Source organism: Symsagittifera roscoffensis, chromosome 2 (assembly GCF_963678635.1).
Source record: "Symsagittifera roscoffensis chromosome 2, txSymRosc1.1, whole genome shotgun sequence".
In the NCBI taxonomy this organism is placed as follows: domain Eukaryota; kingdom Metazoa; phylum Xenacoelomorpha; order Acoela; family Convolutidae; genus Symsagittifera; species Symsagittifera roscoffensis.
This window is the reverse complement of record NC_087063.1, coordinates 49,507,580-49,524,022: the sequence shown is the minus strand read 5'-3', so window position 1 is coordinate 49,524,022 and position 16,443 is coordinate 49,507,580. Positions and strand designations below refer to the sequence as shown.

General features: G+C 37.0%; 1 protein-coding gene across 1 annotated transcript; it reads left to right on the top strand.

Annotated features, from left to right (window-relative positions):
- The first annotated feature begins 1,638 nt into the window (after positions 1-1,638).
- Positions 1,639-15,498, top strand: LOC134840747 (uncharacterized). Its single transcript, XM_063856766.1, has 3 exons — positions 1,639-1,851; positions 13,438-13,632; positions 15,322-15,498. Exons 1-3 carry the CDS (start codon positions 1,826-1,828, stop codon positions 15,473-15,475), a joined length of 375 nt encoding a protein of 124 aa, XP_063712836.1. The 5' UTR covers positions 1,639-1,825; the 3' UTR covers positions 15,476-15,498.
- Positions 15,499-16,443: the final 945 nt, after the last annotated feature.

Here is a 16,443-nt window from a genome sequence, read left to right as displayed (position 1 = left end):
GTTCCACAAGTAATCTCGAACAAGATATTGTTAATTTTTGATAAGTTTAAAATCTAAACGTTTCGATTAATGACTTGCAGTGCATTTTGTTTGAAAACTTTAGGAGGAATTTCAAAAGCTCAGAGATATGGTACTGATAAACTGTCAGCAATTTATTTCTCCCGAAAAAATCTTCGCATTGATCTTGCTGTTTTCTGAAAAAAAAAATCAAAATTTTCTTCTGCATAACAAAAATTGGGTTTAAAACTGAAAAGCTACGGCACCTGTAAACCAAAATGCCATACTGAAGAATAGGGACTACATGACTGCTGTAGTAGTCCAATAATAGACCACTTAGTAAAAAATGTCTTAGCTTTGATATTAGACCACATTGTTTTCCAAGTTTCAATTTAACAAAATCTTTGTGACTGATAAACAAGAGTTTACATTTTAAATGAAAGCACAAATAATTGCATTTGGATTTAACTTTTATTTGACAGGAATTCAAACTGAAATCACAATTGGAAGCACTTGGTTTAACGTTCAATTGAACTGTTTTAGATATATTGATTACTAACTTATTTGCTATCAACCATGTATTCAAAACTGTTAGGTCGGATTTAACCTTTTCGACAGTGCATTCTATAGCAGTTAAATTTGTATCCTCTGCAAAAAAATTTCTACCGATCTACAACTCAAAGGAAGTTCATTAAAATTGATCCTTGTGGAACACCGCAGTCAATTTCATTCCAATCAGAGCTCATTCCATTAACTTATACCTGCTGTATTCGGTTGCAAAGATAATTTTTCAACCAGTTTAAGCAATTGCTTGCGAGGCCACTTTTATAATTTTTAGATAAGTATGCCTTGCAAAGATTTTTGCGAAACTAATTTTTCGAAAATGGTTGATTTTTAATAATTTTGCAGGAAGTTATTTTTAAAATTTGATGGAATTTGAAACACCAGGAGATTGAGTGGCTTAGTAAATTGAAGATGCATGAGGACTTCAAAAATTTTAAAATATGCCTCAATTAGACGTCAGAAACAATAATACACATAAAAAAAATCAGAGACACTTTTGACAAGTCTGCATTTCTATGAAGCTTCCAGAACAACCTATCCAAAGAAGAAATATATCCACACAGAAACAGTCTAGAATTTCCGTAAAACCCATCAATGGAGACCCTTTTCTCTCAATACCATCTAGGTAAGCTTTCTTCACTTATTAGGAAAACAAATATATTCCATCCAACTTGCTAGATATTCTTAAAAGCCACTGGCGATCAGACTCAATTGGCATGCGCTATCTTGGCTACAATTTCTTAACAAGCTTCAGAGCACAAAACACTCCTTGCCACGAAGCCAAAAAATTTTCTCATTTTCTCAGAACCAAAAACTGTTTACCAAGTATCTTGATTGACAATACTTCGAACCTCTTATTTGCCTATGGCTACTGAACTTTTCCCTCAGAAAATAATGATTTTGCTCATTTGTACCATTCACTTTGAGTGCTCTTGATCTTGAGTTCGTTGCTAACAACTCTACTAATTTCCTTGCCCGATCAAACGTTTTGATTGATGCTCGAGCTCTACTTCAATCTTGATTATAGCCCTCCCGACGTCTTTATTTACTTTTAATTAAACAAACAAGTCTGCCTGTTATCACTTTGTTTGTTCCAATCAATTTCGCTTGCTCCTTTAAACACCAATTTCCGCCTCAAAGAGAAAACTGATTGTTCGCCGATTTTATTGATCCTAGACGTCGCTTGACTGGAACTTTTTTTTGAATTGTCGCAGTTCATATCCAATCCAAAATTTTGCAGAGATCACACCGCAGCTGGCAAAAAATGGCACCTAGAAAAACACCAACGAGGTAAATTTCTGTATTTAAGTTATTTTTTATGTGTATGTATCTTTGAAACAAAAAACGATACCCTAAATATGACTGGTTTTCATCAAAAAATTACGCCAAACTTTTTTCCATCTTTTGAGTAACAATTTTATGAAGTGGGCTTCTCTTACATACCTTTAATACACTGGAAGCAAAAGCAACTTTAGAAACATTTACATTTGCATAATCAGCAATAGATATAGTCGCTTAGCGACAACTCCATGAGACGACAATTCGTAACAAGCTACGATTCGTTTTAATGAAGGGCGGCAACTGGTAATACTTATGTTATTCCCTCATCTGGTAGGTGAGGTATGATCTATATTCGTCTGAGTCTATGCTGAACGCTAACTGAGAATTGAACTGTTAAGAGAACAACTTAAATTCATCTAACAATGTTGAAGTCTGGCTGACACTGACCTCGAATCAATTGAGAGACAGTGTTTCATAATAACCAGTACATATGTCATTACGTATAAATAGGTACATATTTAAACATCAGACTTCTATATGTGTTAAGTAATCAGTTATACTTATAGTATGTAATCATTACTAACTGGTAGTTCTAGCACCTAAATCTAGATCATTAGTAAAGGATGTTTTTCTATAATATCCGTACGGATAACATTTCCCTCTTTTTGATTAAGTGAATACTTCACTTATTTCCTCTTTCCTTTTCAGTGCTACTGGTATCTTCTTTCCATTTGTATTGCGGTGTGTGAGGCGGTTTGTTCTGTTGTGTTCTCTCTTTCTCGTTGAAAAGTCATAGAGATTCCTCGTACTGGTGAAATGGCATGGAGTATGTTCATTGCCTCCTCGAAATCCTTGCTGAAGGATTCTTCGGTTGTCCTGGGTTTGTCCAAGATGTATCGGGAGCTTGTTGTTTTCATCGCCGTTGTATTGTTGTCCAACTTATCGTTTCTCGTGTTTTCTGGGGTTTCTGTCTCCATATGTATTTCTGTACATATTATTTCCTCGGAATAACAGAGTGACGGGAGCGTTTCGGGAACCGAATTCTGGTTGTTTTGCGAGGTTACGATTGGTTGATCTTGGCTGCTGACGTTGGCTGTAGTGAGCTCTACGTGTGCTACCAGGCAACGTACAGGAGTTTCTGCAATTTGCGCAATTGGTATAGCGTCTCCGAGTTTGGTGGCCAGTGCACTTTTCCTTTGTCTGGACGATCGTCGCATTTCGGATGACTTTTGCTCCGGTGTGGCCTTTATGCCAATCCGTTTAGCGGCCGGTTTATCAGGTGATGGTGTTTTCTCGTTCACGTCTGTATCTGACGAAAGTGAAATGGACGTGTCGCACTCGAATTGGACCTTTGATAGATCTACTTTCGGTTTTTTCTGAGGACTCAATTTTCCTGATGGTTTTGGGCGTTGTTGTGGTTTGGAGTTTTTGTTTTGTTGTTTTGCGCGTTGTGCGAACTTCGATTTGTTGTTGAAAATACTGAACAGCTTTTGCGGTCCCACGGCTTTTCTATTTAGCGTTTGTTGAAGGACGTGTTGGATCGTTTTCGGAGGTGAGCGCGTTGGACTGATGTAACTTGTGTGTCCTCAGTGGCAGAAAAGGGTTTCGTGGTATTCTCTCCTGAAACACGTGGTTTTGCTCGAGGTAGATGCTTATATGCCACAAAACCCTTTAGAGCTGCCGGCGTACACTTTCCGTAGACCCTTGGATCCGGAATAAACGCTAAACCGTCGTGTCGAACTACCCGTGGTTGTTTTCCATCCTCTCTTATCCACGCGGTATGTGGAGAGTAATTTTGGACATAACCATTTTCAATAATTTTGAATTGTGCCCCAAACTTGCCCGGGTTTTTATTTTTCCGTGCGATTGTTATCGATTTTCGAGCTACCTGTTCTAATCGACGTCCCGTTTTAGGGTCAATTGTGTGCGCGGGAACTTTAAATCGGTCTTTTAAAAAGACTAGGGGTGCCCTTTGTAGATTTTGTTTTTCCTAATTGGTGAGCGATCTTATCGGTTTGCGCGTTCTTAAAGACTGAAGGTTATTAGATTTGTCCATTAGAAATGATCGTTTGAGTTTTAATGCGTCGTAAGGTTTGTTTGAAAGAGGCAAATGAGCACCTATCGGGAATTTTATGAGGAGTTGTTCATCATACTCGTCATCGCTGCTCTCCAGCGTAATTGCGTCTTGTTGGTTACGGGGCTCCGGTTAGCTTTGGTGCGAATATTAGCTTGACATTATTAGTTTTACAATCTATTAAAAAATTTTTGGCCCGAAAACCTTGTGCCTGGTCACATCTGATGTTACGGGGAACCCCATGATTTACGATATGGTTTTGCATAAATCGGATGATTGTATCAGCTCTGTTATTTGAAACCAATTTTGCGTATGGGAAACGGGAGAAACGTTCTACGCCAACTAAGATATAGACTTCTTTATCATTTTCATCCGGTAATAGGCCCGCAAAATCCAGCTTGATTTCTTCGTTCGGCTCCACGACAGCGTAAAATGTCGTATAATGCGTTTTCCCTGATATGACCTTAAGATTCTTACCTTTTTTGCGGCAGTTTTTACAATTTTGTGCGGTGGCCACAATATCCCGATGCAAGTAGGGATACCACAAATGTTTAGCCGCTTCGATCATGCCGCCTTGCCCTGGGTGGGTTAGATGTAAGGCGTCCATCATCGTTGGTCGTAACTGTTTTGGGATAACGACCCTATCGTCATATAACAAAATACCGTCCCTAACTGACAATCGGTGACGTACGTTGTAGAAGTAGGGGCCATAGCACTGTTTCACACTGTCCCATTTTTGTTGCTTGATCATGTTGATCAATGGTGAGAGATTCCGGTCACGTCGCGAAGCCGCTGCCAAAAATTCAATTTCCATGACTTTTCTAAGGTTCTTACGAAACAAGGGCGTGTCTTCCTCCTCCACCGTGGTTGTCTGGCATTCTGATGTGGTCGTCTCTTCTGGAATTGTTTGACAGATGGCATTAACTTTTTCGTTCTCGATCCTCCAAAAAGTATAGCTCTCCTCCGATGGGACGACTTGATGGGTAACGTCACTAATTGTAAGTTCTGGCGGTGGCGGTTTGTGTAGTTAGTCATTAAACGTGGCGTAATTAATGGGAACAAACGTAAGTTGCGTTTGAGAGCCGCTGTGGCATTTTCTTGTGAGGCGTTTGAAAGGGGCAAAGCCATGCCCTGTTGTAAATGCCGGCTCATTTCTGATTTTTTGCTATTGTTTATACTTGAATGTGAAATCGGTTTGTTAGAGCGACTGTTTTGAAACCATTGACTACTAACAGTGAATGCAGTTTGTGTGTGAACAGAATTTGAAATTTTACCGTTCTTGTTCCGGTTGAGCTTTCTGGTGCCTAGATATCCAATTGGATTTTTGTTCAAAGAGATGTTTTGGTTGCTGCTGTCTTGAAATTCTAAGCATGTGACGAAATCGTCGATTAACGCGACGACAAATTGTTCGTCCCAATATGCCGGGGGTTGTGAAATGTCGTGAAATGTAATCAATGAGACCCATTTTACTGCCTGCAAGGTGGCGTATATCAAAATCAAACTGAATGAGCCTATCGATTTATCTAGTTAACCGGTTTTGATAGGTTTTATTACCTCTATTACTTTGTAGGGCACTTACCAATGCTTGGTGATCTGTGATTAAAGTGAACCGTCTACCATAGAGGTACTACTTAAAATGTTCGATAGCCCATACTGCGGCTAATAGCTCGAGCTCATTAACTGAATATTTTTGTTCACACGTCTTCAAAAACCGCGATGCGTACGCAATGGTTGCCCATCCATCTGGTGTTTCTTGTTCGAGTGCCGCGCCTAGTCCCTCGCGGCTGGCGTCACAACCAATTCGTGTTTCTCTGTTGCTTACGAAATGTCTATTTTCCGTAATATTTTGAACCGACACTAGTATCTTACGGAACGCTTTTTCATGTTCCTCCTTCCATACAAAATTAAATTTGTTGGTTGCGGACAGTAGAGGTTGTAGCGGAGTGCATAATTGAGCCAGATTAGGTATGAACTTGTTCAAATGATGAACAGATCCCATAAAATTTTTGAGTTGTTTAAAAGTTTTTGGGTGGTGTAAGTTTACTATAGCATCGGTTTTCTTTTGCATAGGCGTTATTCCATATTAATCAATTACGAAGCCTAGCCACTCTACTTCTTTGCACCCAAATTTACATTTGTCGATGGAAATGGCCATGTTTTCGACATCTAATTTGTTGAGAATTTTCGTTAGTTTATCTATGTGTTGTTCTTGGTACCGTGTGAGATAATCAGGATATCATCTAAAAATGCAAACGTGTCTTTTTCATTATTGAGGGTGATCAATGGCCTTCTGAAACTCCGCGGGCACGTCGGTGAGTCCGTAAAAACCTATTTGGAACTGGTAGGTTCCGGTAGCTTTACCCCAATAATACTGAAATTACACTGCATTCGTGTTGTTTCATCGAGTGGCAGTTGACTATACGCATAACGTAAATCTAGTGTTGAAAAATACGTGGTCCCCGGTTTGTTTGTTCCTTCCTGAGCCGACTGTGCTATATTATCTAATAAAACCTCGATGTTAGGCATTTGTTATTTCTTTTTGTGGATAGATTTGTTGATTTGTTTCGAATCCGTTGCCAGTTTTATTGATTGATCTTTCTTTACCGTTATTACAATAGGGCTTATGAATTGGTGGTCGCTGCATTTCTCCAGGCGGATTATATGCCTTTGGTGAATTAGTGATCGAATTTCATTTCCCACTTTCTCTTGAACATGGATGGGAATACGTCTCCCACGTTGTTGCAATGCCTTGAATTCTTTTAAGAATTGTGTATGAACCATGTGAATCTTGGAGCGCCCTATTCGTGTACAGAGGCCAGGGTACGTGGTTTTGACTCACGCCGCTGTTTGTGTGTCTGAACTGTCAATGTTGTTGACGTGAAAATTAGACTTACCAACTGGTTTTCTCTCCTGGTGCAGTTTTATTCCGATCTGGGGGAGAAGATTGCGTCCCATGATTTTCGCTCGTCTGTCGTCCACCACTATGAATGAAGCTGTTTGAATCGTCCATCCTCCAGATTCTATAGGAGCGATCAACCTGCCAAGTGACCGGATCTTGTAGCCATTGTAACAAACCATTCTGTTGACCTCGTCGTCTTCTCCTAATGTCGTTTTCACCGCCGATTTGACAGTAGATGTTAGAAGGTTGGCTGTTTTTTCATTCACGAAAGACGAAAGACGTTGGAGAACATGTGTCTGCGATAAACACGATATTATTCGTCTCCGAACGGACCCGAATGAGATGTCCTTGTAGATCATTGTTTGTTATGACTTCTGCTCGGCGTGGTTCAAATTTTATCCAGTTGGTAGATGTATCATCCGGATGTACTAACTCCCATCCCGGGATTATATCACCGGCTTGGAGATAATCGACGTAGGCGGTCATGTCTGTTTCCTGAAGATCCTGTTGCTGAGGAATGTTCTCCTGAATAACATTTACTCCACTAGATTTGCATAATTTGGCAAAATGACCCCTTTTTGTGCATTTATTAAAAACTTTATCTCGCGCCGGACACTGTTCCAAATGATTAGTTGAGAAGGTGTTGCCACTCTTGAAGCAATCTTTATTCTGTGCGGGTCTGTCAGAACTGTTTCTCGACGTTAGTCCTCCGCGACTGCGTCCACCCCGAGGTTGTGACTTATAACGACCCCTCCTTTGGACGAAGTTTACCGGTTCCGATTTTATTTTTGGAAATCCGGTGTGGCTATTGGACGATCCCTGCTTTCTGATGTGGACTTGATTCTCGAGGCCTTTCTCCCGTCGTATTGCGTAGTCCAACGCTTGGTCGGGCGTTTTTGTTTCAGCTAAAGATCTTTTTGAACTTCGTCCTTTGTCATGTTCGCTGTAAACAAATCTCGAATTATTTCTGATTCGAGTCCACCATCATTGCATGCGGTACACTTGAAATTGCCTTTGACCACGAGTTCTGTGAGTCCACAGTGGAATTCTTCCAGGGTTTCTGTCTTTCCTTGCTTGCGCGTGAAGGCTTCATATCGGTCGAATGTTACATTTCGTTCTTTTACAAAGAGTCGTGTTAACCTTCCCCAGAAATCTTTTGTTAAGATTTCCTGAATTTTGAGATTCGGATAAAATTGTGTCAATCTTCTTTGGCCTTCAGTCCCCAGACACAAGTAAATATAGCTCCGGCTCTTCCACGGAATTCCGTCTACTGTTGGACCGAGGTTGTCTAAATGTTGACACTGATTTTCCCACGCTACTCGTTTTTCTTGGTTGCGTAGGTTGCGATCTCGTACCTGTTTGTCGGTTTCCCCCTCGATGGGGAGTTCATATCCTGGTTCTTGAGGTTTTTGTATAGCTGGGGGGTTTTGTAATAGCTTCGTCAAGTTTACACCGTCTTTTGCAATGATTCCGAGGAATAGTTGTTGGTTCCTTTTATCCCACTCTACCGGTGGGTCCGCTGAGGCTTTCTGCCAAAACGGTGTGATCCCCAATGGTTTTTTTGTAAGTGCTTGCTGCGCCATGTTATTCTCTCATCTGGTAGGTGAGATATAATCTATATTCGTCTGAGTCTATGCTGAACGCTAACTAAGAATTGAACTGTTAAGAGAACAACTTAAATTCATCTAACAATGTTTAAGTCTGGCTGACACTGTCCTCGAATCAATTGAGAGACAGTGTTTCATAATAACTAGTACTTATACTAGGTACTTATTTAATCATCAGATTTCTATATGTGTTAACTAATCAGTTATGTTTATAGTATGTAATCATTACCAACTGGTAGTTCTAGCACCTACATCTAGATCATTAGTAAAGGATGTTTTTCTATAATATCCGTACGGATAACAACTTAACTGCTAGTATTTAAAATTTGATGTTTATACTTTTCAATTGCAGTTCTGGGAAATAAAATATTTCATTCGACTTGCTAACTGTATTGGAAGGCTAATGTGTGGGACTAAACAATTAAAGCAACAATTTAGAGCTTAACACGCCCGCATCCAAGTTTAGGCGTAAATAATCGATTATAACGGATTATTATGATGATTTTTTGACAATTATAATCGATTATAATCATTAAAATTAGGTCCTTAAGGGATTTGTAATTGATTATAATCGTGCTATTTTCCAAGAGATTATAATCTCTTATAATCGATTATAATTGATTACAGTTCTTACCAAAAACCCTTAAAATCAATTATAATCGATTATAATCTCTCATTTTGCCGAAATTTTGCAATATTCGAATTATATTTTATGGGTTATTAATTTTGTGTCAGTAAGAAAATCTCTAGAAGAGAGATCTCTTGATCACGTTGGTTCATCTGAACACAAAGTTTTACCACGAAACAAAAGTTTCATAGAGATCCTTTCATATGAAGGGAAAGGTTCTCGCGGTATATGGAAAATAAATTTTCCGAGTCAATCATGAGACTGAATCAATTTGCTGATGTTTTGGTGTTTAAAAAAGCTTAAAATATGCATCACAAAACAACCCTAATGGGGAAGAAATGAAAAAAAAACTTATAATTTTGAATCAATTGGAAAACTTTGAAAATATTTTTCTCATTTTTTATAGAAACCAATGTCCACAAAAAGCATAAAATATAAGCAATTTAGATGCAACTTCGAAGACAAAAATGGACAAAAAAAGGGATTATAATCAATTATGATCGATTATAATGGATTTTTGTGCAAAACTAATGAAATAGAAACTTGAATAAAAATAATGGATGATAATCAATTATTATCGATTATAATTTTATCGAAAAATAGACGAATAAAAAATCGATTATAATCGATTATAATTGATTATAATTGATTATAATTTGATTTTAAAAAGAGTGATTATAATCGATTATTAATTGAATAAAATCGATTGTTTTTCAATTTTAGTGAGACTGGTACTAAAATGGTAATATAATCGATTATTAGCGCTTGAAACTGAATGCGGGCGCTTAAAAAAGTCCTCTCTTAGAAAAGCTTCAAATGTTTGCCTATCAATGGATTTTGTTATCATATCAAAATCATTGTATTTATAACCTATACGCTTGAAAACAGATACTCAAATGCGATTGGGCCAGTTAAGTGCCATTTTATTCCAATTAATTGTATTTTCATTGATAACTCACTAGACCGATCTAAACTTCCTTTGACACCTTTTAAAACAAGTTCAACGCCATAAAATTATCACAATAAAATTCAAAGCATCAGTAGGGTGATAAAACGGGGCAGTACAACAGTGCCGAAGTACAACAGTGCCGAAAATGAAAACTTTGTTCAACAGTGCCGAAAATGAAAACTTTGTTCAACGGTGCCGAAAATATGAACAAATTTCCACATATTAAGTGCGGTAATCAAAAATTAAACGGCGAACGTTTACAATCTTAAGTGGCGATTTTGGGAGAAAAAATTTGCAATTTAGCCGTTTTGGCGCCAAAATAATTGTTTAATTTGCAGTTGCAGACATTTTTGGCGCCGAAATTGGAGTGATTTTCTTTGATAATTAGCGTCAGTAATTTCTCGCTCTTTAGAAAATGCGTTGAAGTTATTCTGAAATTTTCCCGCCTTTTTCGGCACTGTTGTACTTCGGCACTGTTGAACGCCCCCGATAAAACATATGCAAGTGTCTGTAGATACAGAAAGCGACCCAAATTATATTCAGATCAGGTTAAAATATGCTTTTGATGATGTCAGCCAACTGCTGTTACTATTTCTTTGGTGGTAGCTAACTTGATAGTTCATTCATTAATAATCTAATATTTCAATCAATTTTTTGTTCTAATCATATCCGATGAGTGAAGCCAGACAAACGTGAGTATTTTGGCAAGTTCACGTGAAAATATTTATCGATATACATCTGACCGGAAACAAAACCAACAAGAATGCTCGTATCAGGGCGAAGCCCTGAATGTTCCGACTGCCTTTTAAGGTTTATGGAGAAGCAGTAATAACATTAAAAAAATTAAATGAAATAAAATAAAAAGAAAAATTTTTTTTTTCTAAAATTTGAAATTTTTTTGTGAAATCATCCCCCCACACGCCATGTGAAGTACAAAGGGATAAATTTCGTTCCTTGTAACAAATCAATTATGGCAAATAAGCTTCGTTCACTTATCTCCGCTTACTCGTTATTAGCGTGAATTATATCGCGCGTTAATTGTCCCAAATTGGTCAAAATGGCAACCTTTAAACCCTCATAACTTTACGAAAAATGATCACAGGTGAAATATCTTTTCAAATTTAAGCTCAGGACAACAATACCTTCTGAATGATATAAAAGAATCCCGTCAAAATGGCTAGTTTAAAAGTCGAAATTTGTCTGAAGAAAAAAAAACCCACCCCGAGCACAAATATTCCGTTACTTTCGTATCGAAAGTCGGAACAACAAGACTGCTCGTATCAGGGCGAAGCCCTGAAAGTTCCGACTACCTTTTAAGGTCTATGGAGCATTAATTAGATAGAAAATTTCAATGTAATAAAAAAAATAAAAACAATTTTTTGAAAAAATTTGAGTTTTTATAATAAAACATCCCCCCACACGTCATATTAAGTACAAAGTGATAAATTTTGCGCCTATTAACAAATCAATTATGGCATATAAGCTTCCTTGAACCAATTTGGAACAATTTCTAAGACGGATTAAATATCGCTTACGCGTTTATAGCGCGAAATTTATCGCGCGTTAATTGTCCCAAATTGGCCAAAATGGCAATCTTTAAATCCCCATAACTTTACGAAAAATGATCACAGGTAGAATAACTTTTCAAATTCAAGCTCAGGAAAACAATAGTTTTCGAATGATATAAAAAAATTCTGAAGAAAAAAAAACCCACCCCGAGCACAAATATTCCGTTACTTTCGTATCGAAAGTCGAAACAACAAGACTGCTTGTATCAGGGCGAAGTCCTGAAAATTCCGACTGCCTTTTAACGTTTATGGAGCAGTAACTACATAAGCAACATAAAAAACAAACAAAAATAAAACAAAATGAAACTATTTTTTTCTAAAATTTGAAAATGTTTCTATGAAAATCATCCCCCCACACACCATATAAAGTACAAAACAATAGATTTTGCTCCCAGTAACAATTCAATTATGGCAAATAAGCTTCGTTCAACCAATTTTCTAAGACGGATTAAATCTCCGCCTACGCGTTAAAAGCGCGAACTATATCGCACGTTAATTGTCCCAAATTGGTTAAAATGGCCAAAATGGCAAACTTTAGACCCACATAACTTTACGAAAAATAATCACAGGTGAAATATCTTTTCAAATTCAAGCTCAAGACAACAAAAGCTTTCGAATGATATAAAAAAACTCCGTCAAAAATAGCTAGTTAAAAGGTCGAAATTTGTCTGAAGAAAAAAAAACCCACCCCCAGCACAAATATTCCGTTACTTTCGTATCGAATGTCGGAACAATAAATTCATTTATACTGATATGATTTGTAATTTTAGCACTTTTTAAGCAAACAAGTATTTAAAGAACAGATTGCAACGCAAAAACGTTTTAACGCTTAAACAAAAATAGCCGTTTCCCGTTCGAGACAGAAACTTCGTTCAAAGTAGCGTACCAATGAAGAGGGCGATAGAGGGTCTCTCTTTGGTTCTATTTTATGTCATCCATTTTTTTGCCAACCCTAGACATTTTGCAACCCTGAGGGAGAAAAACGCAATTTTTTTAATCAAAACTTTTCAAAAAGTGATAAAAACGTCACTTATAGTCTTTTTCAAAAATGTCACAAGTTTTGCGAAATGCGGTTTGTTATTTCTAGGTTTTGAGATCAGCTCGGAGAATCAAATTATTGTTCCGACTTTCGATACGAAAATAACGAAATATTTGTGCTCGGGGTGGTTTTTTTTTCTTCAGACAAATTTCGACTTTTTAACTAGCCATTTTTGACGGAATTTTTTATATCATTTGAAAGCTATTGTTTTGCTGAGCTCAAGTTTGAAAAGATATTTCACCTGTGATCATTTTTCGTAAGGTTACGGGGGTTTAAAGATTGCATTTTGGCCAATTTGGGACAATTAACGCCCTATATTTCGCGCTATTAACGCGTAAGCGGAGAGTTAATCCGTCTTAGAAATCGTTCCAAATTGGTTAGAAGAAGCTTATTTGCCATAATTGGTTTGTTACAAGGAGCGAAATCTATCCTTTTGTACTTTATATGGCGTGTGGTGTGATGATTTTTATTTAAAAATTTCAAATTTTAGAGAAAAAAATATCATTTTTTTTATTTCATTGAATTTTTTAATGTTATTACTGCTCCATAAACCTTAAAAGGCAGTCGGAACATTCAGGGCTTCGCCCTGTTACGAGCAGTCTTGTTTGACTTAAGAAAAGGTTGATAAAATTTCCACAACTTTTTCGAGAATCCAACCCCCTGGAAAGAAAAATAAAGGAAATATGAGATTCTTTTTTCATTATAGCTCGAATATAGTTTGGAAAGGCATTCATGCATTTTTCTAGGGGACTGAACATCTAAATCAAATGTCCTCCCACAACGTGGCCAAACAATAATGCAACCTTGTAAAAATATTATATTTTGTTACAGAGTAGCTTCTCCAATAGCGTCGACCAAATGCTGTCGTCTGGTGCTATCCACTTCACTTGTGATGATGACGCTGATAGTTCTTTTGAGTGAACTTAGTGATGCCTCCTCGCCTGGTATTGAGGATGGGCCGGGAATGAAGGGGTGTCCAGATAATATGTTTTCCTGTAGTCAATCGAGACTCCACTGCATAAAAAAGTGAGCGTTCGCCTAACCTCAAGGATATCCGTTGCTGCGCAAGCAGCACTGAATGTTTCGACCACAAAACCTCAAGTTCAGAAATTCAAAACGAGGCATTTTTTTTAATATCGAAAAAAAACACTTTTCTGGTCTATATGTTATTTTTATTGGGAATGATTAATTGAACTGGGTGAACTTTAGCGAGAAAAAGAAATGGTTATTGCTTGAAAAAGCGATTATATTGCAGCATCGAATTGGGTGTCATCAAATTTAAATATCACAAATTTCCAAACTTTGGTCTGAAAATAGAAAAAAAACGCATCAATTTTTCCAAGAATGGGACGACCTTTTTGTATTTCTGGAGAGCGCATCACGACAAATAGGGCTTTAAAATGATATCATAATTGACCGCTAAGAGCTTTCAACAAGGCCTTAAAAATAGTTCATTTCCACTTCATGAAGAAGGAACTATTTCTTTGAGGTAGTCATAACGCCATAGTTTGTTCGTTCAAGATTTAAAAAAAAACCGAATAACAATTTATAGAGGTTCATAATGATACCACCTTTGACTCCCTACGAGCTTTCTTTGAGGCAGTCAAAATTGGTAAAAACACCCTGAACCATTGTTCCTTCCATTCACTTCATCAAAAAGTCGGGATTATAAAAAATGAGAACTCTCATGAGTAACTTGTAAGTTGCTTTGGAAGGTCTGTTTTGACTTCTTTTTCGAATCTGAATCAAGAATTCTGTTAGACATCCGATCGAACGCTTTTCCGGATTGCCTGAATTAAAAATTATATAAGCCAGTTAACAAAGGCTGGAAATAAATTAAAAGCAAGGGTAAAAAGGGCACATTGAAAAGGGTAAACAACGAGTCAGTTGATCTGATTACATACTATAATATATATTGAAGAATAAAAGATTCCAGGGGAAGCCCCATAGATATTGAAGAAAAAAGAAAAAGGTCAAATTCGAATTCCAGGGGAAGCCCCAGCCACGCCTCCAAAAACCTTTACGGTTTTATAAAAAACACTTTTTTAAACTTTTTTGCCTTCCTTATTCTTCTCCTTCTGTTTTTTTAACCACTTTTCATATCCTTTTGCTCAGCGGGATTTAATTTACCACTCTCCAATTTCAATTTATCACAAAACCAAGAAAACTTACCAAGGGTTTAATTCAAGCATCAAATTCAAACCCTTGGGTTTCGAACTCCCAATACTTAAATCAATTTATCAATTTTTAACAGAAGATCTTGTTAAATTTGTTATTTTACGACCTTTGGAGAACGAAAAAGCAAACTTTGTGGTCAGAGCGACTTACTCTGCAGGCAAAATTTGTCAATTGAAACAGATTTCGACAAAAATTTCCAATAATAACTTCGAACACGTCGATGTCGAATCAAAAATTAATAAGAATTCTTCATTGATTTCATCCCACCCTCCAATGCTGGCACCATAGCTACCTAAATTCTTACATATGTGCCTTACAATTGGTCAGAATTCAAGAACTGGAAAATTGAAACTAAAAAGTTTGAAAGCCTTGCAATATACGATATAGCTTAAACATGCAAAAATAATACGTTGAAAAAGCCTGCGAGGGCTTTAGCATGGTGAGATAATGGCCCGCATTTTAATATAAAATAGATCAAATCTATGTCTCAAAATTCTCTTTTCAATCATTTGAAACTATAATATTAACATTGATTAGAGAAAAACTATGTGACGCGTTCATCAATTGCGAGAACGGTGCCGACGAAGCTGCCGAACTGTGCATCTGGGCGGGATCAGATTACTACTACGACTACTACGCAGACAGAAGCCAAGTTCGACACTATGAGACAGACGGTATAATGAACTCATAGCATTGAGAACGTACCTGTAATAAGTGAAGTGTACTGATTTGAAATGTATTGACTTTCTCAAAATTTTTATTAGCAGTCTCTAAGTTTCGCATCACTTGCCGAGAAAAAAGCCGAGAAAAATGAAATATCGATAAAAAAACTAGGTGAACTATAAGGTATCGATGAAGAAAACCTGTATCCCAGCTGTACGAGTTTCATATTTTTTGAACTTGTTACACTTATGCCGGACGAAATGCGTGATTTCAATAATTCGGTTTGCCCAAAACCTTAATTGTTTATGTTTGTCTACTGAAATAAGTAAGAATGAAAAATGTTGAGTTTTTTCAATTTCCAACGAAATAAAACTTCTCTTACGAAAAATTAGGAAGTAGCCGCTTCTGCGGAGAAACTCGCGCAACCACTTCTTTCGATTGAAATTTTCATCGCAGATTTGAAAGGTTAGTTTTCAAGAAAATTGAAAAAGTTTCTAACAAAAACTGTCAAAAATTAAAAACTCGACTTTCCGAAAACTGTTATTTTCTTTCTGCTAAAAAACAGGTCGTGGCCGGTTAAGTATAGATTCCCAAAATCGCGTTTTTCGATTGAACACTTAACCTGAGCACAGTAATTTTCGAGTGAAGTCAAGAAAAATTTCCAAAAAACGTTCAAAGTTGTTTGAAAGCCACAAATTTCTTTTAAACTGGGTGTAGTAAACTGGGTTCTAACAAAACTAGGTGTAGTTAATTATAAAAGAAAGCTTTCAACAACCCGTTGTGTCGCTTAAACCTGACATTAGATTTGACACAGAGGCGAAGTTGCACTTCGCATACACAAGCAAAAATATGACCGATAACGCTACTGGGAAAAACTGAATGAGTAAAACATTGAGTCTACAAAATTTCTTAAGTGACGCACGCCATTTATGACGCATTAGCAGTACCAGTTAATTGGAAAAAAAAAGAAATTTACATACTAACATGCCCTAATTT